The sequence below is a fragment of the Pyxicephalus adspersus genome, chromosome 6, assembly GCF_032062135.1.
Source record: "Pyxicephalus adspersus chromosome 6, UCB_Pads_2.0, whole genome shotgun sequence".
In the NCBI taxonomy this organism is placed as follows: domain Eukaryota; kingdom Metazoa; phylum Chordata; class Amphibia; order Anura; family Pyxicephalidae; genus Pyxicephalus; species Pyxicephalus adspersus.
In genome coordinates, this window is record NC_092863.1 from 1074855 (window position 1) to 1101472 (window position 26618).

At 41.9% G+C, this 26618-nt stretch overlaps 2 protein-coding genes and 1 long non-coding RNA gene across 3 annotated transcripts in view; 1 reads left to right on the plus strand and 2 right to left on the minus strand.

Annotated features, from left to right (window-relative positions):
- The window catches only part of PSMD12 (proteasome 26S subunit, non-ATPase 12), a 7707-nt gene extending 4380 nt beyond the window's left edge, over window positions 1–3327 (minus strand). The window contains exons 1-5 of the mRNA XM_072414081.1: window positions 3131–3327; window positions 2305–2364; window positions 1332–1460; window positions 479–586; window positions 134–238 (exon numbers count right to left, since the gene is read on the minus strand). Of these exons, the coding sequence (XP_072270182.1) occupies window positions 134–238; window positions 479–586; window positions 1332–1460; window positions 2305–2364; window positions 3131–3235 (507 nt within the window). The 5' untranslated portion in view covers window positions 3236–3327. The remainder of the gene's footprint in view (window positions 1–133; window positions 239–478; window positions 587–1331; window positions 1461–2304; window positions 2365–3130) is intronic.
- LOC140332865 (uncharacterized) overlaps window positions 1–26618 on the minus strand; it is a 359753-nt gene that overhangs the window by 278191 nt on the left and 54944 nt on the right. The window lies entirely within an intron of this gene.
- Window positions 15878–26618, plus strand: part of PITPNC1 (phosphatidylinositol transfer protein cytoplasmic 1) — a 55489-nt gene continuing 44748 nt past the window's right edge. The window contains exon 1 of the mRNA XM_072414082.1: window positions 15878–16467. Coding sequence (XP_072270183.1) covers window positions 16420–16467 — 48 coding nt within the window. The 5' untranslated portion in view covers window positions 15878–16419. The remainder of the gene's footprint in view (window positions 16468–26618) is intronic.

Genomic DNA, 26618 nt, shown 5'->3' on the forward strand with positions numbered 1-26618 from the left:
GGGGATACAGGTAAGTAAAAAAATATGCATTCGGACCATAAGACGCACCCTGATTTTCCCCCCACTTTAGGGGGAAAAAAAGTGCGTCTTATGGTCCGAAAAATACGGTACTTTATCATTAGCTTGTAGTTACCTGAAGCTCCTGCAGGATGGAGGCCGCTTCCTTCACATCACCGTCCTGTTCTTTTATAGCTGCCAAGGTCTTTGTCAGGCGAGCACGCTCAATTTCCACATAAATCTAAATTAAAAAAAAAAAAAAAAAAAAAAAAAAAAGCAAAAGGCACAGTAAGTTAGTACTTAGCCGCACACCAAATGTCCTGATACCAGCCATTGTCATACAGGTCACAAAGCTAAAGAATAGGAAACACATGGCCAGTTCAGGCCTGGAGAAATAATGACCCACATACTGGGGGAACTCTGGCATAACATCATATAGGGATCTTAACACATTGACGTAAATGGAGAATGACGTCCTCACCTTTCCCTCTGTAACCGCTCGCAGGTTATCGATTAATCGCAGCTTGATGGGAAGGTCTGTGATCTCCTCCACATATTTGCAGCACTGCTGGACCATCTTAGCAACAGCCTGTCACAAACACAACAAGAAATGTACGTTGTCACACTTTCTGAGGGTATAAAAATAAAATCGCAAAGAAGCATTATGGGAAAAAAAAAACAGATTTGGTTCTGAGGAAAATCGATGGTACAATGAGAAGAGAAATAATAATAATATGCTGGCGCTATATAAATACTGTTCATTAACCTCCCTAGCACTATGAATAACTTAAATAAAATGTACCAATTTGACATTTAAAAATACTTCTAATTTTAAATTTCCCACGGGTCCCGTCCCCTGCACATGTGTCAGATGCCCAAACCCAGTCTGCATCCCCTAGCCTTGTGCCTCCAACATTCACAGGCCAGGATGCGAGGCCAGGGGACACAGATGCCAGTCGGGCATGACCAAGTGGACACAGAGGCTGGGCTGACATTGCTGGAAGACGCCATGGACTAGTGAGGACCAGGTAAGCCCCTAATTCCACCCAAAGTGTGGCTTGGGCTTACATCTTTTTGTAATCTAATTTAACCCCGGGTCACACTCGGGATTACTGCCAGGGGGGGTAAAAATATTATGTTGGTGCTATATAAATACTGGTTATTAATAATATGGTATAACTAAATAAATAATGTTTAGAAATAATAATATTATTATGTTGGTGCTATATAAATACAGCTTATTAATAATAATTATTTATATGTTATCGCTATAAAAATACTGTTTGACACTAATGATAAATATGGGCGTTTGGTGAGCACAAATGTCCTCTGACCTGTTTCAGCTGACTCCTCCTCTTAGATAGCAGCACAACATTCTCATTCAGCAAGTCCCATTCCTTGGCTTCATAACACATCTTCACAATGGCCACCAGGATACGGGATGTGGACACCATGTCAGACGCCTGCAGAACAGAACACATCAGCAAGAAGAGAAATTAAAACACAACCCAGGAAATGTAACACTGCCGGTTCTTACAAGTCATTGCTTATATCACAAGACAAAGGTAACATCTCTACATCCTGAGAGATAAAGGATACTAAATAATAATAAAATACCCTTAATTCATGGTCTCCTAACACAATTTATTTCTTTACAATTCAGGACTTTTTAGTGTCAAACATTGGAAACACTGCACTTACAGAAGTTTTTTTTTTCTTGGAATGAACTTTATTCAGCATGTAGTCACATAGAAGTAGCAAACCCCTGTGACCCTTTCCATCCCATCCAGTGGGTGATCATTGAGGTTCACCTATGTGACTTGTAGTGCCCATTGCATGGTGAGCACCCCACGCTCCATGCGTTGCCACATGTGGCTCTGACGTACATTATCTATGAAGCTGGGCTGCAGTGGGATGAACTCCAGCACAATGAATTGGAGATATTAGAGATTGGGCAGCACGGTGTCTCAATGGTTAGCACTGACCTTTGCAGTGCTGGGTCCCAGGTTGGAATCTCAGCCAGGACAATATCTGCATGGAGTTTGCAGGTTCTGCCCGTGTTTGTGTGGGTCTCCTCCCACATTCTAAAAACATGCAGTTAGGTTAATTGGCTTCCCCCAAAATTGACAGACTGTATTAATGGCATATGACAATGGGAGGACATTAGAGGGACAGCTAGTGACATGACTATGGACTTTGTACAGTGCTGCGTGATATGTCGGCACTATTTAAATACTGTGTAATATTAATAAAAGAGACCTGTCACTGGGATGTTACCACACTTGCAGCCATATTGCCTGTACTCACCGTCCGGGTCTGCTTCTCCAGGGACAGCAAAGTCTCCACCACTTCCTGGAGTTTTCCCTCCTGTAACAACAGCAAACATTTACTATCATGTACATACAACACACAATGATAAAAGAAAGAATCTGGGGGAGTGGCCATGGTGAATGGCAATATAATTATTATAAGCCTTCAGCACAGTTCTATCGGTTCCTCTCCTGGACTCTGATATCACTGAACATGCTCCTTAGAAGCTGCTGCGAGTCATTAGAGCCCACCTAATTCACCTCCAGCCCCTCCCTCCCCAGGATCACATGTCAGTGTTACCCAGGTGGTCTGCATGCTAATGTTATTAGGAACTCTCACCCATCATTTTGACACTTGTACACTACGTCTCCTCCCCCGAGGCAGCCCACTGACGACATCAGAATGGAGTTATGAGAAGAAGTTATGTACAGCACCCGCAGCCATAATCTGCCTGCATTTCATAGAGAAGCACAGGGGGCAGTGATCCATACACAATCTGGGAGCCCCCCCCCCCCCACTTCTAGATATTTATTGCAGCAAGAGGAGCGAGACCCTCCATGGTAACTTCCCATAGACAGGGAGACCTCATCCCCTGATAGAGAATAGAATTTGGGGGTCCGCTATATATTCCAGACTCCCATCAGCCTGAGTTGTGCCCTGCAGAGGTACTACAACTCCCAGCATGTCCTCTCTGTACCACACATTGCCCTCATACCAGGCAGCACATGCTGAGCCTTGTAGTACCACCAACAAGCCCCCTCATTGTGTGCGGCCTACAATCCCCAGACTTGAGTGACTCAGCCACCCCGCCTGCTCTTCTCACCGCTGCCAGCTTCTCGCACTCAGGCAGCCGCTGATCCACCGTGGCGCTGTAGTCCACCTCCATCTTGACGATGCGGCCATCGCTGCGCTCCGTGTCCTCTGCCATGGCGTGAGAATTACGGACACCGACAGACAGCTAAGAGCCCGGGATGACAATGGAGAAACACAGAGATGACAGGCACCGAGCGAGACAGCCCCAAAGACGTCACATCCGGCCGCGGAAGGCCCTCTCTAGTGACTGAACGATTTCTCTCAACAAGTTTTATTGACAAGTTTTAAGTGACAAAATCAAAATCTTGAGTAGATGAGAAGAGTTGGAGGGTGGAAGTATGTAGGGCGAATAGTTATAGTTCGCGTGTCAGGATGTCATTGTGTGATAAAAATGTGTATTCAGGTGATAATAACAAGCTTGTCATAGGCAGGACACTATAGTGTGTTTGATATGGTACTAAGGCTTTCCTGGGTTACCATGGTAACTTTGGGCCTCTATGGGTCACTGCTCATAATATTTATATTCTGTAAATATAGATTATATATTTACTGTACATATGGATTATACAAGTGGGCACTGAGAAGTTCCTGGCTTTGCCCAGAAAGAAGGGAGCCAGAGTTATGAAATAACACATTTATTCCACATATTCCCTGTGGGACTGATGCACTTGGTACAGCGTAGTTGCAGCTTCTCTAGACCGTTTAAATAAAAGTCTTTTGGTTGGGCCACAAACCAGCTCTCAGCAGCATCTTTTACATCAGAAATGCCCTCAAAATGTTGCCCTTTCAGGTGTTTCTACAAATTCAGGAACAGATAATATTCCGAAGGGGCCAGGTCAGGTGAGTGGGGGGGATGGTGGACCAATTGGAAACCCAGGGTGTTCAATTTGGCAGCCACAAGATTGGACGTGTGCGCAGGTGCATTGTCCTGCAAAAAAAAGATCCCTTTGGTCAACTTTACACGGCGTTTTGTCTTAATTGCCTCCTTCAGCTGGTCCAGGAGGTTAGCATATTACTGTCTGGTGATACTAGAGCCCTGAGGTAGGTAGTCCACCAACAGAATACTGTCTTTGTCCCATAAAACGGACGCCATGACTTTTTTGGCCGATTTCTGGGTTTGGATCGTCTTCGGCCGCGGGGACCTGCTGTGGCGCCATTTCTTTGATTGTTCCTTGGTTTCAGGGTCATAGATTGGAGCCAGATTTCATCCTCAGTCACTAACCTAGCCAAAAAGTCCTGTGCAGCTTCAAAATGGTCCAAAACGGCTTTGGATGCTTCAACTCGTTCCTTCTTCTGATCACTGTTCAAACATTTCAGCACCCACTTCACTGAAAGCTTGCCATGTCTAGGATAGCGGTGATAACAAACCCAACACGCTCCCGTGAGATGTCAAGTATCTAGGCTTTTTTGCGGACATCTTTTTTGCGGATATTCGCCGGTCCTCAAAAATTTAGCCCATAGACATTGCAGGTTGCCAGGTCAGTTGAGGTTGAGGGACGTGCACTGCGGGGCTCATCTTCAACGGTGAAATGCCCAGTCTTGAAACGAGATATCCAGGTTCTGACAGTGCTGTAGGAAGGACACTTCTCCCCCAGTGTTTGTGACATCTCAGTGTGAATGTCCTTTGCTGACTTTCCCTGGAGAAACAAAAACTTCATGACGGCCCGTAACTCCAACGTGAAACTTGCTTGTGCCTCTGCCATCACAGCTTCTCACTAAAAGAAAAAACAGTTTTAGGAAACGCAAAGACCTGATATTTGCACAGTTACATACTAAGATATTAGGCTGTCATATACCCCCACACTCATTTTACTATTTCATCCTATGAATGTAAATATATATAATTACATACCCTAACCCTACTGTACATATGGATTATATATATATACTGTAAATATGGATTATACTTGGTAACAATTTTGAATACATTTTTTGTTGACTTCAATTTTTAAGCTTATTTACACTAAAATAGGTATGCTGATTCTGAAAGTGCAGTTAGTTTTCTTCTATCACGTCAGGTTTTTTCTCTACTGCTTATAATAATGCCAAATACTGTAGCGTGGATTTGTATAGGCTATTCTATGCAGTGAATAAGCAAAATTTATTTTTCTACTTACAAACTTATTCTCTTTCTTTTAGATCATGTCTGGCTCTGCTGTTTCTCGATGATTCATTTTGTTATATCGGTGGCAGTTTCACCATTCCCAGTCAAAGGGCGAACATTAGCACATTTGTAGAGCAAGCCTATTTGGCATATTTCAAAATTAAACTTGGTGATCAAGATAAGTCTTGGGCCCCTCATAAGGTGTGCAAACAGTGTGCCAAGGGTTTACAGATGTGGACAAAGGGAACACGTTATAAGATGTCATTTCGTATACCTAGGTTAGGTGAGAGCCAGGAGATCATTTCAATGACTGTTACTTTTGTATAGTGAAAACTTCAGGATATACCAAGAAAAATAAATGTAACATAGAGTATCCTAGTCTACCATCGGCTATACGCCCAGTGCCTCATTCAGATGAAATCCCAATGCCGGTTTTCGTTACACTACCCTCTCTTGAAGAACATGATTATGGTGAAAAACTAGTTGACAACAATGATGAAGAGTTTGAAATTGAAGAGGACTCTGTAAGGGATTTGATCAGCATGAGTTGAATGATTTGGGACTATGGAAGAAGGCTTCAGAACGTCTGGCATCAAGATTGTGTGAGAAAAACTTACTCGGAAAAGGAACAAAGGTATCGTACTTTTGAAAATGCATTTCTGCAGTACTTTAGAACTGACAGTGGCTTTGTGTATTGCCATAACATACCTGGTTTAATGGAGGAATTGGGAATTCCAATCTATAACTCAACTGAATGGCGACTATTCATCGATGGCTCAAAGCAGAGCTTAAAGTGTGTCCTCCTTCACAATGGCAATGTATTTGGGTCAGTCCCAATTGGCCATTCAGGTTCTCTTTGTGAAGAATATGCAGACATAAAGAGAGTCATTGAGTTGTTGCAATATCACCAACACCATTGGGTCATCTGTGTTGACCATAACATGTTATGCTTCCTTCATGGTCAGCAATGCGGATACACCAAGTGTCCCTGTTATCTGTGCATGTGGGACAGCAGAGCTTGTGAGAGGCATTGGGTGGAAAGGAATTGGCCTCCAAGATCTGCCCTAAAACCAGGTGATCCAAACATTCTACATGAGCCATTTGATAGAAAGAATATTATATTCCCGCCTCTGCACATGAAACTGGGTCTGATAAGGCAGTTCGTTAAAGCTTTGCCAACTGAAGGAGAATGTTCCAAGTTCCTCATTTTGGCATTTCCTAGCCGGTCATTTGAAAAAAATAAAGGCCGGTGTTTTTGATGGTCCACAGATTTGGCAGCTCATCAAAGATTAACATTTCATCAGGACAATGTCAGAAGTGGAAAAGAACGCTTAGTTATCATTCAAAGCCATTGTCAAGCACTTTCTTGGAAACAAACAAGCAAATAATTACACAGAAGTTGTCCAGAAACCCTTGGAGAGCTACAAAATGCTTGGTTGCAATATGAGCATCAAGGTGCATTTTCTTACTTCCCGGAAAACCTTGGTGCAGTCAGTGATGAGCAAGGTGAATGATTCCCCCAAGATCCGAAGGTCATGGAAGGACGGTATCATAGTATACTATTGTTCGAGCATCCGTGTTTTTTATATATATATATATATATATATATATATATATATATATATAAATAAATATAATCCAATGGTTGTCAGTTTTTTTTTACTTTTTCAGGATAGACCCCTGATCTCCCTGCTTGCCTTATTGTAGGGTCTACAGGACACAAATTGCACGGGCCAGTGCCCTTCAAAGCCCCCATTTTTGGAGGAAAGGCTCCTAATTTTTACCAGATATGCTACTTAAATAGACTGTAAACAATCTGGGGTACAGTTGTCTCTATAATCTTACAAAGCAATAGACACCCCGCTGGAGGAGAATTGTTAATAGCCCCAGCTCAGGGATTCTTATTACAAAGAATACAAAAACTACCAGAACCGCCTTCCTAATATAAAATATTATCTATACATAATGTGTGTTTTATTATCCAGCACCATGTTTTACTCATCCACTTATATATTGTGAACTGTTGTTTTGTTTCTACAATGATGCCTCCTGAAGTGCCCCTAGGACTGGCAGGGAACGTGAGACAGCTTCTGTTTACTATCAATCTGCCCTCAGGAAGTATTACCCCAGGAGACTCATTTGTTGAATGAAATTGTGATGTGTTATCACACCGGCTATGGGCTCCTTTGGTGTACTATGAATTACCTGAGTAGTACCACTACATGGCATCTATGTGTCCTGATCTCTGCGGGATTGTGCTTTTTTTTCCAGGGAATAGAAAGTGAACCGTCAAAGAAATGTAGAAAATGGGTCTGATTTATTAACCCCCCGGCGTTCTAATTCTGTCTGGGTTTTTTTACGCAAAAACATTACATCTTTTGTTTGCATGGAAATTTATTTTACATTGTAGGCCTATATATCTTATGCATAACTCACAGAAATATGTCCAATATTTATTAAATTTAATAATAAACCTTAAATAATAAAAAAAAAAAAAAATCTGTTAAGACAAGGGTGCATAAAAATACTGAAAACTGTAATATAACTGTACAGTAGCATGTATAATATATATATATATATATTATAACTATTTATATATTATATAAAGATTTCTTGGTATTGAATTCAATATAGCTATTTTGTATTGAATCCAAAACAAAATTATTCAAATTTCCCGGCGCTCCTCCAGCACACACCGATGCACGCACCAACGTCACTAGGAAACCCTGGGAAACATCACTGCAGTCGCTGTCTGAAGACCTGAAGAAGAGGACGGGGCCCAAGGAGGAGATCTGTCGGGCAGGACAAGGCGATAGGACAAGGTAAGTGTGTTTATTTTTTTATTGTTTTTAGCTACCCTGAGTGTGGCTCGGGGTTACCGCTTTGTGCATGTTTTTTTACCCCGACCCACACTCAGGAATACTGCCAAGGGGGGTTAAAGCTCAAGGCTGGAGAAGATAGACCACCATGGGTGAACCTGGGTGATCCAGCAAACCTGGTATAGATCTGGTCCAGGACTGAAAACATTTGCTAACATTACAAATTACTTACACAAAATCCATTCCAGGTTTGCTGGGTCACCCAGGTTCACTATGGTAGTCCATATTCTCCCATCTTAAGTTTTAATAAATCAGGTCCCATATGTGTGCCTATGTGATCAATTATACCTGGCCCTGCCCAAGTTATAAAACAATGCTCTGTAATCCTCAATACTTGTAAAAGCTACAGAGCTGTTTTCTGATGCTGTTATGCACACTCTGAAGCTGTATTAGTGTATAGTGCAAGCTATATCAGGCTAAATGAGGGTGGGTATGTACCTTTTCCTAAATTATAACGTGGGCATACACATTTCTGTATAATCTCTCCTGAGACTGGTTCTTTTTAAACAAAAGCAGACCTTTTCCCCCTTTGATACACATTTTCTATAAAGTCCTTTGAATTGTGACCTTTAGTGTGCACTGAAAATATAGGAATCAATTGTCAGCTGCTCCCCAGGGATGATGGGTGTAAACGTGGACATTTTTTTATTCCATGGTTTGTTTATTCTCCAGGAAGATGGATCAGAACAATAGATGTTATCTGTGCCAATTCTCCAGGAAGGGGTCATGTTATATGCATGCAGGAAATACTTTCTGGACAGGAAGAGAATCCCTCACTTCCTGACCAGTGGCAGTGATATATATTTATAGGGAAGGGGGTCACGTCTTAGGCTGCTGTGTATTTATTTTTGGACTCGACTCATAAATGAAAAGCGTGGTTTCGTTTGGGACGCCCATGGGCTGGCTAGAAGCATAGCCAGTGTTTGCTATATGGCTGCCAAACATTTCAGAATGATTTTTCCATTTCTTACGTTTTTTATTATGGGGATAGTGTCATGGTGGCACATGGGCAGAATTAACAATGGTTCTGCATTTCTACAGTGCCAAAACCGATCCACCAGTAATCACAATGTCATTGTTCAAACACCTTTTATCCCTGGGTACATTTCAATGGCAAAACTGCTCTACAGGGACACCAGCTCCAAAAATCAAAATTCTACCAATGCTGGACCCTGTTAATTGGTGTATATTCTCATACCTCACCACATCTAGATGAGCCTGGTGACACCCCACAGCCCAGAGTTGACCGTCTACTACACTCAGAGAGAACTTTGCTTTCAGTTTATGTCCAATCTCCTTATTAGCCAAGTTATTGGCTGTCATTCCTGAAAATGCTATACACTTGGCTGTTTCTGCCCAGGACATTTCTGTACATATTATGGAGCAATCACAACACTCAGCCACTCATACTGCATCATACTCACCTAGAGTAACAACTCTCTCAGCACAAGGCCATTTGGTTCCATTTTGTCACTTCCAGAGTTACATCATTTATTTTGTGCTAGGTCTGAATGAAGTCCTAATTGTTATCTCACAATTTAATTGTACATTATTTTGGACTTTTCTCATTTTCATTCTTTTGTCTGATTCCATTGCTGCTTTTTTTTAAATTGCATTTTAATAAAACTTTTAACACGTTTGCTTTCCTTCCCTTTCAGTGAATTGCTCTGCTGCAATGCACATCTGCATGGGTGAACCTGCTGACTTGAGAAGAAAACCTCTTCAGTTTCCATCTGCTCCTTACCAAGCTGGGGATGCACGTGACCTGACTTGGGTGCACAGAATGGAAAAGTATCAGGTAGGTAAAACAATACATTTCTCAAATCTCTGTATCGGGTTTGGAGAGTATATAGCTTATATTTCTTGAATCTTCTATTTTTGCTTTGTACAGAAAATATAATAAAACTCTAAAATGTATAGAAAATGGAAAAATCTACTGGGTGGTGTTTCCATAAAATTTTGGGCCTGTGGGATTTTGTGGCCAATTGATGTGGGGGAATGATGTTGGATGAGAAGACCGGGATCACAGACATGTTAGAATTCCTCCTTAAAGTGTTCAGCAGGGTTAGGAACAGGAAGCTGTACATGCCTCCTAAATTCTTTCACAAAGAGCTGGCCAATCTATGTCTTTCTGAAGCTGGCTTTGTACCCCTCAGCACAGTCATGGGGGAACTAAAAAAGTGTCTTCACCAAACTGTGACCACAATGCTGGTGGAGTACAATCGTATGAAATCACCTGAACTCTATCATTTGGAAAGGGGGGTCACATATGTTCAGCTATGCAGTGTAATACACAAGAAGGAACTTGAGAAGGTGGTGCAGGTATGGTGGGAAGGCTATAAAAAGTGGCCTCACAGTGGCTTCAGCCATAATCTATCCAATATCATATCATGATAATATTGTATTCCAGCCTTGAAGTGTTTTGTAAATGTATACATGCTAAATTTAACTAAGATAAAAAAAAAATTAGAACCCATTTGCTTGCCTGGAAGTCAAAATCTAGATCAAAGGCTCGTGTTTGAAATCCACAGAAAAGGGGCAACGTGTAGAGAATATGATTTCCATGTTTTAAGGACTTTAATCAGTGTCCGACCATTAATTGGAATATTTTCCTTCACCGTGCGGCAGCTAATAGCAGAAGACACAAGAAAGAATGTCAGAGAGGCAATTAAGGCACACAAGGTATTTCAGCAGTAATTACGCCTGAATTATTTACAAGTCATGAAAACATTTTGGTGGTCTAGGCAGGGATGTTGCTGTATTCCTCTCGCCTTCAGCTGAGGGACGCCAGGCATGGCCACGAGGGGGGCTTTGATGTTACAGAATAAACATACCGTATGGAAGAAGAGAGGAAAAAATAAAAAAAAAAGTTTTTTAGGAGTTACAGCATTGCAAAGTTAGGAACTCAACAGGAAAAATGACTTTATACAAGAAAATGTAGTATTTTTGTCAAAGTATTCAAACCAGGCTTGTAGCATTTCAAAAGTAGGCCAGGAATGGCATATTGTCTGTCCCTTGCAAATTCCACACATCCTTTATATTTTATTGCAGATTGAGCTGCAGCGTTTTATTATCTTCTGGCCACTGGGTGGCAATGTGGTTAGAGGTAAAACACCAATGTATTGCGAGTGAATCATTCATTCTATCTTATTCATAGGCAATGATAAATTCATATGCCATAAGTTGTCACCAGATGTGAATGAGGGTTTGGTGACCTAGATCAGGATTTTTAAACAACAAAATTTTCCACAAAGAATGCTGTATATATGAGGAACTTTAATTCTCTCTACTGTCCCTCACTCTCCCTTCTTTCCTCCCCCTCTCTATATATAATTTTCTGCTTCCCCATCCTTACACTTTGTACCTTTTTTCCCTTTCCTATTACTCTCTCCAATCCTCCGTTTCCATTCATACTTGACATGCCCATGCCTTGTGTATAGGTGTCCCTTATATAAATATATATATATATATATCTGTTGCTGTATTGTGATTGTAGTCACTATGGCAATGGTCGTATATTCACCTAGTCCTAGCTAGCAGAGAGGTTGTGAATTCTTCAGCCAGGGTTCTCGGAGACATTGGTGTCAGCACCTCTGTAACAGATTTAGTCCTGTGGGGCTGATGTCCATCCTTGTCATAAATCACCCATTTAGCACAGTAGGGTGGGTTGGGGAGACCTACATCTGTGTACATGTACAAGCAGCTAAACGCTATATTTACACGCGTAATGTGAGCGTGGTGACGTGTGACACGGTCCGCTTACATATAACCTTTCACCGGGTCAACCAAGATCAGAGGACCAACCAACCTGAAAGAAAAGAATTTACGCTATGTGCTGGAGTTGATGAAAAACTGAAAGCAAATTAAATTTGACATTTGGTATTTTAGGGGGGGCTGTAAATTTAATTCAGACAGACATGAAGTTAAAAGGAAATTGAGTTTTTGGTCTGAGTGGGCATTGCAGTGCAATCTACCATTCAGAAACATATTGCCCAATATACATTTAATATCTTTCTTGTTTTTTTTTTGTTTCTTTAGCTCTTCCATAACCGGAATTCCCCTGAACAGCTCACAGCTTTTTGATTGTTATCAGAAAGAAAGGCAGACTTTGCATATTTATTTGGTAATAATGCAAGCTGGTATCTATTCCTGTTTTTACATCTTTTAAGTTTATTATTCATAAAGTGCATCATAAGAATAACAAAACCCTAGTCTAAGGCATTGTAAAGATTCATTACCTTATTTCCTCACCTCCCTGGGCCAATGCCATACCACCCAAAAATACTGATTTATATAAATAGTGATTTCACGTATGGGGGAACACTTAGCACTCCCATTGCACATTGTGTGAACCACTATTTGTTCAAACATTGCCCTTGGATGCTTGGGAGCATATGAAGATTAAACAGATCACTCACTAGTCTGGGGATGTGGAACTTGGATCAGGCTTGGACTCTGGTGCAGTGACAGAGATGTAATGGCCCCGATTTATTTAAACTCTCCAAGGCTGGAGTGGATACACTTTCATCAGTAAAGCTGGGGGATCCAGCAAACCTGGAATGGACTTCCTAAAAGTCATTTGCTATTTGTTAGCAAATGTTTTCAATTCTGGACCAGATTCATGCCAGGTTTGCTTGATCACTTAGCTTCACTGATGAGACTGTATCTTCCCTGGTCTTGGAGAGCTTTAATACATCAGGCCCAAATGATAGGAGGAGAAAGTGTAAGCAGAGTTGTTTGGGATGAGGCTCCTTTATAAAGTTGTGCAGATGTCTCCTTATCATTCAGGAAAGGAAGTATAACAGTAAAATGTGATCTTAATTAGTCATCAGTTTCCAAACCAAAGGCGTTGTGCTGAGCGAGAGCGTTTTAGTATGCATTGTTACTGTGTTGTGTAACACTTATAGAATGTGCCGAACTCTCCTCCAGATAACAGTTTTTATTTATTGTTGTTTTCTGCTTTTGTCCCTATGCTATGTCTGTTTACTTTTCACCTTTTTTACTTTGACATTGCAGATTTGCATTTCAGACGTTTATATATCGTAGAATATAGTGAAATGATATAATATAAAATAATGAAAATGACACCAGATTACTCAAAGACAAAGCAATTATTTGGGTTACAGATGGAAGTTGAACTTGATATGTTTTTAGATTCAGTTAGAATTTCTCATCTTCAGATGTTCCCAGGGATGCAATCTTCTCACTTTGTTATCTGTAGCAAGGACACTGTGTGACCTCGTTCTAGCTGATTCTTAGAATTGCTCGGTATATGTTTCTTCCTAACAATAAAGCTGGATTTCTGGATTTTATGAGGTCCATGGCTCTGGTAGCCTTGCAAACAGAAAATGAAGAATATCACTGATGGTGACAACTTGTATCCCCCATCAGAAGTCCTTGTGACAACGCAGGATCGCATTTGGATGCAGGGACAGAACTTTGTCACCTTATAACATTCACATTGCCAGAGATTATTTTAATCACAGTTACAGGTTTGAAAATATTGGAAATTTCTTTTGAAAGGCCATTAAGATAATAAAAGATTTCAGTGCCTGGGTTGTACAATGGCTGCTAGGTGGTGCTGTGCTTTGCTCTTCTCCCGGCTTGGTTGGATTTATTTTCTGCTTTTAAGAGTCTGTATAACCAGAATATTCTCTGAGTTATCCAGGACACATACAACAGGATCAAAATATCAAATTATTATTAATTATAATGTAACTATCAGGGTGAATAAACACGATTATGTGTAATCTGGCTTTATATACATATACAGTTAGGTCCATAAATATTTGGACAGAGACAGCTTTCTTCTAATTTTGGTTCTGTACATTACCACAAATAATTTTTAATGAAACAACTCAGATGCAGTTGACCTGCAGACTTTCAGCTTTAATTCAGTGGGATGAACAAAAATATTGGATAAAAATGTGAGGAACTAAATCCTTTATTACACAATCACTTCATTTCAGGGGCTGAAAAGTAATTGTACAATTGGCTCAAAGGCTGATTCATGGGCCGGTGTGAGCAATTCCTTCGTTATGTCATTATCAATTAAGCAGATAAAAGGCCTGGAGTTGACTTGAGGGGGGCGGTTAAACAGAAAACATGCGGTAAAAGGAGTTCTCCATGCAGGTGAAACAAGCCATCCTTGAAGCTGCAAAAACAGAAAACAGAAAAAAACCCATCCGAAAAATTGCTGCAATATTAGGAGTGGCAAAATCTACAGTTTGGTACATCATGAGAAAGAAACAAAGCACTGCTGAACCCAGCAACGCCAAAAGACCTGGACGTCCATGGAAGACAACAGTGGTGGATGATGGCAGAATCATTTCCATGGTGAAACCCCTTCACAACAGCCAACCAAGTGACAACACTCTCCAGGAAGTAGGCGTATCGATATCCAAGTCTACCATAAAGAGAAGACTGCATGAAAGTAATACAGAGGGGGCGCTGCAAGGTGCAAGACACTCATAAGCCTCAAGAATAGAAAGCCTAGATTGGACTTTGCTAAAAAACATCTAAAAAAGCCGGCACAGTTCTGGGAAAACATTCTTTGGACAGATGAAACCAAGATCAACCTTTACCAGAATGATGGCAAGAAAAAAGTATGGAGAAGGCGTGGAACAGCTCATGATCCAAAGCATATCACATGATCTGTAAAACATGGCGGAGGCGGTGTGATGGCTTGGGCGTGCATGGCTGCCATGGCACTGGGACACTAGTGTTTATCCATCATGTGACACAGAAGCAGCCAAATGAATTCTGAGGTGTTCAGAGACATACTGTCTGCTCACATCCAGCTAAATGCCGTCACATTGATTGGGAGGCGTTTTATAATACAGATGGACAATGACCCAAAACATACAGCCAAAGCAACCCCGGAGTTTATTAAAGCAAAGAAGTGGAATATTCTGGAATGGCCATGTCACCTGATCTGAACCCAATTGAGCATTTCACTTGTTGAAGACTAAACTTCAGACAGAAAGGCCACAAACACACAGCAAGTGAAAGCCGCTGCAGTAAAGGCCTGGCAGAGCATTAATAAGGAGGAACCCCGACATCTCGTGATGTCCATGAGTTGAAGACTACAGGCTGTCATTGCCAGTAAAGGGTTTTCATCCAAGTAATAGAAATGAACATTTTATTTTCAGCTTTATTTGTCCAATTACTTTTGAGCCCCTAAAATGAAGTGATTGTGTAATAAAGGATTTAGTTCCTCACATTTTTATCCAATATTTTTATTCAAACCACTGAATTAAAGCTGAAAGTCTGCAGGTCAACTGCATCTGAGTTGTTTCATTTAAAATTAATTGTGGTAATGTACAGAACCAAAATTAGAAAAAACTTGTCTCTGTCCTAATATTTATGGCCCTAATTGTATAATATGGAGCAATGATGCCATCTTCAAGCAGTGGTGCAATATATAGCGCTATAACTCAAAGTGTGAATACATTGTGTATGGGTAATGTAGTCTGCATACAATGTGAATTCAGCATGAATGTCTGTCACCAAGCAATGCAATAGCAGTGTGGATGTGCTGTGTGATTGCAGTTAGCATGCAGTCAGTTTGCAGTGGGTATGACACAATTGTACAGCATGCTGACTTAATGTACCATGTGGCTGTGTGTAGCATGTGCCCTGCCCAGCTGGGGACCCCTCATCATTTGATGCTGCTGGTGTTTAAATAGTGTGTGAGGATCTCCTATTGGCCAAGCAGAGCACATCCTTCCTCCTGCTTATGTCACACACATTGGGGAACTGAGGAGGCTGCATCACTGGGGAGGGGGCTTCCTGCAGCCAGCACTGGGGGCAGACACAAAGATTGCTCTGCTGCAGAGTGCAGCTTCTTCTCTACTTGGCTCTGCCATAGGCATTGCTCTGCAGCTGGATCTAAGAAAGGATTGCTGGAAGATTGCTCTGCAGCTGGGCTCTGTCACAAGAACTGCTTCGCAACTGGGTCCACTAAAGGACTGGTTCTGTCTCTGCAGCAGGGACTGGTGGGATAAAGGACTGGACATTGCTCTGCATCTTGGCTCAAGCTCTGAACTGGTTTAGTATTGCAGCTGGGTCTGCTGGTGTGAAGGACTTGTTCTGGTGGGGCTCTGCAGCTGGCTCAGGGACTTTGTTTGTGCTGGGTGCCCCTTTATGGCTGCAGTGCTGTGATCCATAGATCGGTGCCTTCCATGACATAAGGGCTGCCTCCACTCATGCTTGTAAGAGGAGCTTATACCAGGATCTTATTCTTCATCTAGGGCTGCCCCCAAAACTTCTTACCCACCCTGTTCCCCTCACTGGTCTCCCTGACATCCCATTACCATGCTGCTAAAGGAGTACAGGATCTGCATGCCCCTGACTGTGGAAGAGGTAAGAGGTGATCTCCAGGTCACTATGGGTTAATGGGTCACTGATTACAAGTAACCAATAACATGTTTCCTCATGTCTTATATGCAGTGCTACTAACCTGGTTAACTAGTTCACATCCAGTACTACATACCTAGTGATATCTATGCTGTTGGTGTGCGGATTACTCTAGTACCAGTGTCCAGTTCTTCTAGGACTTTTCCTGTGTTTGCCCAGTACCAGTAATCCATTGTTTTCTATTGCGTAGAGTACTGGTTCTGATAAATAATTTACCCCTCATCCTGATCCCTCCAACATTACTAATCCATTCAGCAATGGTGGAATTCTGCTCTTATCATTAACCCTTTCAGTGCTAGACTGGTATCATTGGACTCCTGTGTAATCCTTTCAGCCCCCTTGTACTAGCAACCCATTCAGCGCTGGTAAAGGTAAGTCCACCCTGGTACTATGCAGACAGAATTCTCCAGTATTATTAACCCTGTCAGTTGTAAATCCTGGTTGTAACTATTAACCCTTCCATTGCTGGGAAAACCTGCTGACCTTTTCAGTTTTTGGTTGCCAGTAACTGTTTTCTTGTTGGTTTCGGTCCATTCTGCAGTTACTGGTAACCCATTGTGTGCTGCGTTTACTCTTTCTGTACTAATCCTGGTGCAGTGCTGGGCCCAGATCCCATGAGTGATAGTGACCCATTGAATCCTGCAGCTAAATTCACCTTTTCTATTAGTTATCCGTCTACTTTTTGGCAGATTAGACTCCCCCAGTATGGTTAGGAGGGCCGGAGATAATTGGGGTACTTGGCTATCTCTAATACGTCCATTGCTGGCCTGGCTCCTGATTATTTATCTAATGTCTATGGTCTTCCCAGTTGTATTATTCTGCTACCAGTACATGGATTGCTATTGCATGGGGTTCTTCTATTTTATCAAAAAGGCTCTCTAATGATCCCTGGGCTCTATGACAGATGGGGCCCCATTCCATTGTTATTAACTCCGACAACCCTTTAGGTGCTGGTGAAATGGTGTTAATGCTCCTGGTAACCATCTCAGTGCTGGCAGAAATAAGCTGCATTTATTCCAGATGCACAAAGCAGCGCTATTAACCCCAAGGCCACCAGGAAGGCGCCGTGTAGCTAGCAATGCTTTAACCCCTCCTGGACCATTACACTACATCAGCCTGTGTTAGGTAGCATTCAGATCCTTCCCAAGTCACCACAACGCCTTTGCTAGGGATGTCTTGTGATAGCCAAATGTTTGTACCCCCCCGGGGAATTCAGACTTGCTATTTTCTCATGTTCTTTCATTTTTCTATTGCTGAATGGAGTCAGAAAAAGATAATGATTCATTTCAGGATCATTTTTTAAATTTCTGTGTCATTGTGTGTCATAATCATGCCTATAGGTGATGACCCCCAGTCTTCAAAAAAAAGAACCATATAAGAAGAATTTCTTCTTTCTGTTGGAGAATTGAAAGAATCACAAAGTGACCATTACTGCAAAGTAATTATCAAAGTGGCATATTGTATCTCTGCCCTGGCTGGTGTGTTGATATAACATGGCTGGGGTTGTAGCACAAAGTCTGAGTATGTTTTATTGTTTGCAATGGAAATCATTACATTCCTCTGTCTGATGTATGACACACAGGTTAAAATAACATATAATACCAACAAGCATATAATAATAGAAAAGAAGATGCCAGCATCATCAAACTCTATGATTTCTTATAATATGGATTCTCCATTTCATGAACTGCCCTACAAACTTTACCAATCGACCTTATTTTTTCCCATCGAAAGTTGACTTCCTAATTTCCCATTCTAACCCCCAGGGGTTCTCAATGCCTTTGCAAACTCAGAGGTTGCTTTGTAAAAGTGTTGGGGAGATCATCGCTGTACTGTGTATGGTTTGTTCTCTGCAGAAAACTACAGAGGGGGCGGAGACAAGACCAGGCACCCTGAGCAAGGAGAGAGACCACCAGTGAGCAGTCTGTGTCACAGGAAGTTCCTGCATAGGAGGCAATGGAAGGATTGCTGCACAAGTTGGGGAACCAACGTGGGGGAAGTGGGGGAATGCGCATGGCTCATATATCTAAACAATATTTGTTCACATAGATGAATTCAGTGTGCTCCTCTGTAAGCATGATTCCAGGGTTAGACTGACAGCACTGTAATATAATAGGACCCTGCCATGCCCCCAGTGCTGGCTTGTCCTATCCCTGTGCAGGGAGGCCGATACAAAACAGACTGATATGTCACATACATTTATTTTTAGTAATTACTACATGACTGGATTCGCTTTTATTTTATATCTGACTGGGCTGTAGAGATCAACCTTAAATTTATAGGAACGTCAATGTCCTTCTAGACAAATATATTTGTAGCCAAGCAGTAAAGTGTTAACAACAAGCAATTCCAGTTACATCTTTTATAGGAGGAAACCTATTGATTACAAATTATAGGACTGAAGTATATTACAGGATCTAATTCTTCTCTGTACAGCTAATACCATAAAGATCAATTGGGCAGAGGCCTGGGGCATCCCATGGGGGCAATATGGTAAAATGTTTTATGGTAACGGGCTGTATTGTTTTTAATTTGGAATGATTCCCTTCAGTGGTGAGCGTTATGCGGAGTGAATGCGGATCTGAGCTGAATGATTTAAGGCCTGCCTGGTAATGCTTTCTACAGTACTGAAATGTATGGAACCCTGATAATTAACCTCTCGTATATTCTCCTTTTTGTTCTGTGTAATTTACCATATAATATACAATATCTTAATATTAGCATACAATAGGCACAGTCACAATTCCTTGCATTAATGCCTCCATTTCTGCACCCTGCAGCTGGAGCTAATCTGTGTCAGACATTTGTGAACACAGCCAAGACACTGCACAGGCACCGGGATTTACAGGATTGTCTTCTCCAAGGCTGAGATGTTAACCCTGCATGGTGCCTGTATAAAGATGGCTCCGTCACGGTGTGATGTCTGTGAGAGGTAACGAATACCTCTGATACACCTAACATGACAATCTGATGCTAAGTCCACTTTAAGCAGCACAATCCAACCAATCAAATGATTGTTCACTGATGGCATGGCAGTGGATGAAACCTTTAGACTGCTTGCTATGAAGACATACCTATTCACTCTTATAATCTTGCAGAGCTGTATTGTCATTTATTAAATATTAGGTCTGGCAGCTTGTGGATAATTCCTGGGAATGAATGATTGTTTTGGGAGCCTGTAGGATGATATTGCATGGCAGTGCAGGTTATTTGGTACCATTTCCATGGAAAGCTGAAGGTATTTTCAGCAGCACCGGTGCACAGCTATGCGCTCATTGGATGAGCTGCCTCTGAATGAAGGAGGATTAGGAGAGGAGGGGTAGATTGCGCAGCTCATTCACTCACCACTCAGGATTCTGAGGCAGAAAATATTAATGGAAGGAACCATTCACAAAATTCAGAATGGCTCACGCCGGCCACAGACAGGAGATCGTTCAAAAGCAAATTTACCAGAGAAGCTGCTAAGTGTTTCCAAAAAAATCCTGCACCTAAGAATACAACGCACTGCTATTTATATCGAGGTGCCCAGAACTACTCCGCAGAATGCTCTCATACGCAGCCTATTGCCCTGAGTGAGCTGCCATGTTTTATTAATGGAGGCTGGCATGCAATACTGGGCTGGTATGCAGAAAAGGCAGCCACCTTGGGTACTTCAGAGCCAGGGGTGCAGAACCTGAAACCTAAACATCTAAAGCAACCCAAACATGGGGGGCACATAGGCCCAATCTTGTGGGTGCTAAAATATATTATCCAGCACTTCTCATGGTGGACCTTTAATTCTATGAACCCAATATTGTTATTTTACATATAGGTAAAGCTTTGGGGGGCAATGTCAGTCCATGGCTTCTTATATGTCCTAGATAATTCAGCAGTGAGATCTCATTGATAGATTTATTGCTATTTACCTTCCTCATATATTTTTTACTTAGTAAAGTCCATAGTAAAAAATAAATGGTTCCCTAGTATAAAAATACCTTTTAAAACAGGGAGCCATTATAAAAGGTTCCCTCATGTCTGTGCTCCCGGGTATATAGGTCTGGAAACTGAACACAGGAATGGGGGAAACCTTTTATAATGGGTTATAGACCTGGGAACTCAGCAGAGGGATGGGGGAACTTTTTACAATGAACACATCAGGTGTATAGACCTCATAGATTGGGGAATCTTTTATAATGGGCACATCAGGTGAATAGACCTGGGACCTCAGCAGAGGGATGGGGGGACCTTTTATAATGGGCATATCAGGGAATAGACCTGGGACCTCAGCAGAGGAATGGGGGGACCTTTTATAATGGGCACATCAGGTGAATAGACTTGGGACCTCGGCAGAGGGATGGGGGAACCTTTTATAATTGGCACATCAGGTGAATAGACCTGGGACCTCGGCAGAGGGATGGGGGATCTTTTTACAATGAACACATCAGGTGTATAGATCTCGTAGATTGGGGAGGCACATCAGGTGAATAGACCTGGGACCTCGGCAGAGGGATGGGGGATCTTTTTACAATGAACACATCAGGTGTATAGATCTCGTAGATTGGGGAACCTTTTATAATGGGCACATCAGGTGAATAGACCTGGGACCTCGGCAGAGGGATGGGGGAACCTTTTATAATGGGCATATCAGGTGAATAGACCTGGGACCTCAGCAGAGGGATGGGGGATCTTTTTACAATGAACACATCAGGTGAATAGACCTGGGACCTCAACAGAGGGATGGGGGAACCTTTTATAATGGGCACATCAGGTGAATAGACCTGGGACCTCGGCAGAGGGATGGGGGATCTTTTTACAATGAACACATCAGGTGTATAGATCTCCCTTTTATAATGGGCACATCAGGTGAATAGACCTGGGACCTCGGCAGAGGGATGGGGGATCTTTTTACAATGAACACATCAGGTGTATAGATCTCTAGATTGGGGAACCTTTTATAATGGGCACATCAGTAAGATGGTGGGAGCCCGTATTAATAGGCACATTGTGTGTGCAGACCTGGGAATTCAGCAGAGGGATGGGGGAACCCTTCCTATTGGGTTCAGCAGGCGTTAAGACCTAAAATCGCAGTGCAGGGCTGGTGGGTGACATTTTGGCAAACCTCCCTCTGGGCTTGTGCTCCTCCTGCACTGACAGTTCAGTGATCCTCACCAAAGTTCTCTATCTATGCCATGTATTCTGCTGCTTTTTTTTGCAGTTTAACCTTCCCCCCTTTCCACGCACGAACACAAAAGTGCCCTCTGCCAAAAAGTTTCTCCTCTTTTTTTTATTTATAGTTCTGCTTTAACATATTTCCACAATAGCATTGGCACTGTCACTTTTATTAGTGTACCAGGAAGCAGATCAGGTGACCACGCGGAGTGAGAGGTTGACACGGGGACAGCTGATGATCACAATAGTGCCTGTGCACCAAAATAAGCTGGGAGTTGTGGAAAAAGCCCAAAATTACTCCGGACAGCTGCATAATACTCCTCTATTACCCTTCACCATCTCCTTTCCAGGAAGGTGGAAACAGGGATGGGACAAGGACAGTGGAAAGGAACAAATTGGGTGCTAGACTCGGCTGGTGATGATAAGACTTTGCCAGCTGCAGAATGTGATAGAGACTCAAGTCTGTGTCCAAGCTGAATATCCAGATCTGCCGCTGATTGCCCCTTTTTTATTGGATCCTAAAATAGATTTCCTGCTCTGTTCTGATTATAAGTTCTCCGTGTACAACCTCCATGGCGGTATTTTTAACCGTGAATTTATGTGTTTTCATGGAAGACACAGCAACAGATTTCCTCCCTGGCTCATTCCTTTTACTAAGTCATGGGGGAGTAGTTACAAAGCAGTTAGGTGATGGAAGTCAAACGTCACATCTGTACATTATAAAACCCAGCTGCCCCTGCCTGGCTTTTGTTTTGTGACCCAGCACCCAATCTGACCCGGACTCTGGAACTTAAATTCCACTTCCACCAGCTGCTGAAAAATTGATGATCCTCGTAATGTAAATACATCTGCTGCACTTACATCACCCATAGCCGGGATTTCCAGTCCCCTAACTGCAAATATAAAGAATTTACAAATATGTGTTACCCTAGGCCTACAAATGACACAAGCCTCGGGAGCCTCTGTCATCCTATGTCAGTAATACAAACCCCTTGGCATGAAGAACAACCTCCTCATATGTATTTCATGTGTATTTAGCTGTTTGATTAATTACCTCCATTACACCTATTCATAAAGCCCATAACAGGTTGAAAACTGGAAATTGTAAATCCCCCGGCTGCAGCAGATAAATCACAAGTCCAATTTATAGGAACCTTTGTATATAAGCAGGGGTAACCTTTGGGTTCACAACAAATTCACAGAGAAAACTTACACAATTCTGTAAAATCTCCTTTTCAGAGGAAACCACCGCCCAATGCTCAGTGCCAAAAATCAAGCAGTTATTAACTTGTATCTGGAAATGTGCATTTAACCTGCTGGTGACAAATGTCGTTCATTTCCTGTGAGCAGGGAGAAGGGAGGCAGAGATATGTGCTGTGATCTACGGACCTCTGTCATGATCCCATTATCATCCCCTGTTCATATTACACTAAGACAACCATATTGAACTAACTCGTGTTAGGAAGGTTACCACACAACCAGAAATGTTTTTCATACGATTTCATGTTTTATTGTTGTATAAGGGAGATTCACCCTCACGTCCTAAGGATTGATGTCACAGGGGGTTAGCAAGAAGTTACAAGCTAGAATTATATGAAGGACTATTATGATAAACATTTTAGGCATTTCAAATATTGGGTTATTTTTTCCTTGCCCTGTGTTCCACTTGAATGCTCAGTAAGGCCCTTTAGGTTTAAAAGGAGCATTTGTATAGGCCCAGGTATATACAGCCTAAGGCACAAGTGCCACGGTGGGTAATCAATATAATTATCTGTGGCATATGATGGCACTGAGTGGATCTTCTAGTGAGCCCCTGCACCCTACAAATACACTGCCCTAGGTTTTAGGTAATCAAAAGCGCTCTAGTCTATCAGTTCCATGGCCTGGCCTACACCTCTGTACCCCCGGCCCATTCACCTTCAGAACGGTCCGTCTTTTAGGTACCCGTCTGCTGGAAGCTGTGGGCATTATTATACGACGTAGTTTGCATATCCACCCATAATGGAACCAGCAGCTGCTTCAGGTCTCTGTGTTTTGGAAGTTTCAGGAGCTGAGGCCATTGTTCAGTGACCCTTCAGATGTTTAACATTGAGGAACTGACACCTAATCCTGAAAAGCTTGCTATCCCCTTTCTTAGACTATTCCTTGATTTATGAAATGTAATTGATTCTTGACTCAGCTCCTCTAAACTTTGTATTGCTGTCTGTAATTTCTATTGCTCATCATTAAAAGGCCACAAAAAGTATTGCAGGGTTTCTGATGATGGTGATCTCACGTGGGAAGATTTATTCTGATCACTGTTGATCTCCCTGGGGATATTTATATTGATCGGCTTGCACACTGACAGGTTAGAAGTACTTGTAAACCTCTCATTGGCAGTGCAGAGTCTCGGCAATACAGTTCACAGATGACAATCCTTTGACTGTAGTTACAAATTTCCATCATCCACCACTTAGCCTATTATTAAATTCATTGCGTTGCTCTGCGGCCCAGTCAGCGTTTCCAGACACTGATAAATCCAATAAAAGGCAGCACGAAGCATCTGCCGGCTGATCATATAGAATACATCACTGCGCCACTGATGTAGAACCCGCCGAGGCTCAGGTAGATGGGCGGCTTGGTGTAGAGAGAAGCTATAAAGACATTAAATTTCATCACATCGTAACAGCACAAGAAATCTTACAAGCTATTTTTAGATGTGCCAGCAAAAATCTCTGCATTGCATCTCATCCGCACACAAAACTTGATCGAGAAATTGTCAGGAGATAAATAGTAAAAGATTCTACCTCCTTCTGCCCCTGTCATTACCAGACTTGTTCTGTTCAATAGACCGTCACGGTGTAGCAAAGCAAGGATGAAGATGACACCACAGAGTGCAATCAGTGGAAGCCATGTTGTCAGGCATGGTATACATATTTCTGGGATTATTTAAAGAGTCGATACTGTATATTCTGTCCAAGTTTCTTACTTTGAAAAAAAGTGAATGCAAAAGTAATTTTCTAAATATTTTCGTATTTGTAGCTTTTAATATTACATAGTAATCCTACCACAAAGGTCCTTGTTCAGGGTGGATGAATTTTATTTTCCATTTAGGGTTTATCGACTTTACAAACCAAATCTGGTCCAATTATTTGAGTTCTTTATACTTAATGACAAGTTGAACCAATATGGCGGCCCAGAGAGGCTCCAGCTAGGATGTAACATTACAAGTTGTATGCCCAGAAAGAAGAATCGCAAGCTCCACATGCTGGCAGATCAACATTTTCACCATGGTGGTAAAAAAAATATATCACCAAATATTTGTGTATCAGTCATTTCAGTTGTGTTATAGAAAAGCAAGACGCTCATTCCGGAACCCCGGATAGGGAAGTTTGGTCTCTGGTTCAGGTTGGAGAGACCACTGCAATAATCTGCTTGGGGATTTACTCTCTCTTGTCTCCTGTAATGGAAATCCTGTCAGGCGGATGAGAAAATGGACAACATACGGTCATAGTAATTGCACGCAGCAAAGAGATTGGTTCACCCTACTTATCCATAAGTGTTTTATCTTCTTAGCCACCATCTGTCTTGGGAGGGTCATTTGAAAATGGACTCAAAATTGAGGTTAGGGACTGAGTTGGGAGCACCAAGGAAGTACAAGGTGGAGGGACCAGGATTCTTCTCTTCTTACCACCTGTTGGGTCACTTTGTAGAAAATTCCAACACAACACAAAATATCTCTTTTCCAGCACTGGTATGGGCAGTGCACCTATAACTTAATATAAAGAGCTCATAATTACTCCAGATATTTCATACACACAACCCACTTCCTGCAGTATCAGTGATGTTCACACTTGTATTATTTATTATTATAAAATAGAAAAGATAGATCATTTTACACCTTTTCACTGACAGGGTTTGGGTGCCAAGTTTTTGTTAAGGCTGGATTCATGCAAGCGAGAGTTCTTCATAGTGAAAAGATGGATGAATGTTGTTTTCTCCTTCACCCATGATCTTCCCTAGATGAAGTATGACAGGTGACAAATGACAGATGACACCTTGTCACACAATGCATGTGTCCTTGCATAGTACATTTATACTTATCAGGGAGAAGGTGAAATTGTTGCCCCTAAGTATAAAGCAGTCTCTGTACTTCCTCGCAGTCCCTGTTGGATGTTTAGGAAAGGTCGGCTCAGCCTGAACTTTGGTGACCTTGTTGGGGCGTCTCCAGCGTGTTTTTATTTCACAAGCAAATCACACAAGAGGCCTTGGCATGTCTCCTCTACCCTAGAATGGCTCAGCCTTAGTGTAGTCACATAGCACAGAGATCATGACATACCATCCTATCCGCTGATACCCACCGTGCCCATATTTCCGATGGATCTGCCAAGCGGGTCACATAAATTATCCATCAAGTCACTTTATTTTTAGAGACATTGACCTGCCATGATCTCCTGGTCCCTCAAGATGCCTTTTGCTTCAAGTCTGTGACAAGGCCAATACATTTCAGTGATCCGATCATTTATGTAAATCCAATTACTAAAACCTCATCAGCATTAATAGTGACTAATAATATTTATTTCATTAAACTCTTCCCTTGTTTAGACACTTTCTGAGCTATGGTGACTTTGTTTGCTTGTGTTCTCACCATTTCCAGAGTAAAGTGAATGTTATTTAGTTTAGATTTGCTTCTTTTTGTTTTTTTATCAGTATCAGTGATATCAATATCATCATGACAAGCATGAGAATGATAATTGCATCAAATCATTTTTATATACTTCTATAGTGCAGCATTGCCCCTGTAAACATGGCGGACTGTCACATTGCACATGTGCTGCAGGGTAGATGAGGACGTTCAGATGTTTTTACTTATAAAGCTCCAAGGCAGCGTTGACACCCCAGCTGCACATAATTTAGGGTTGCAGAAGACGCACCCCTCTATCATCAGAAAATTATTCCCAGCAATTACA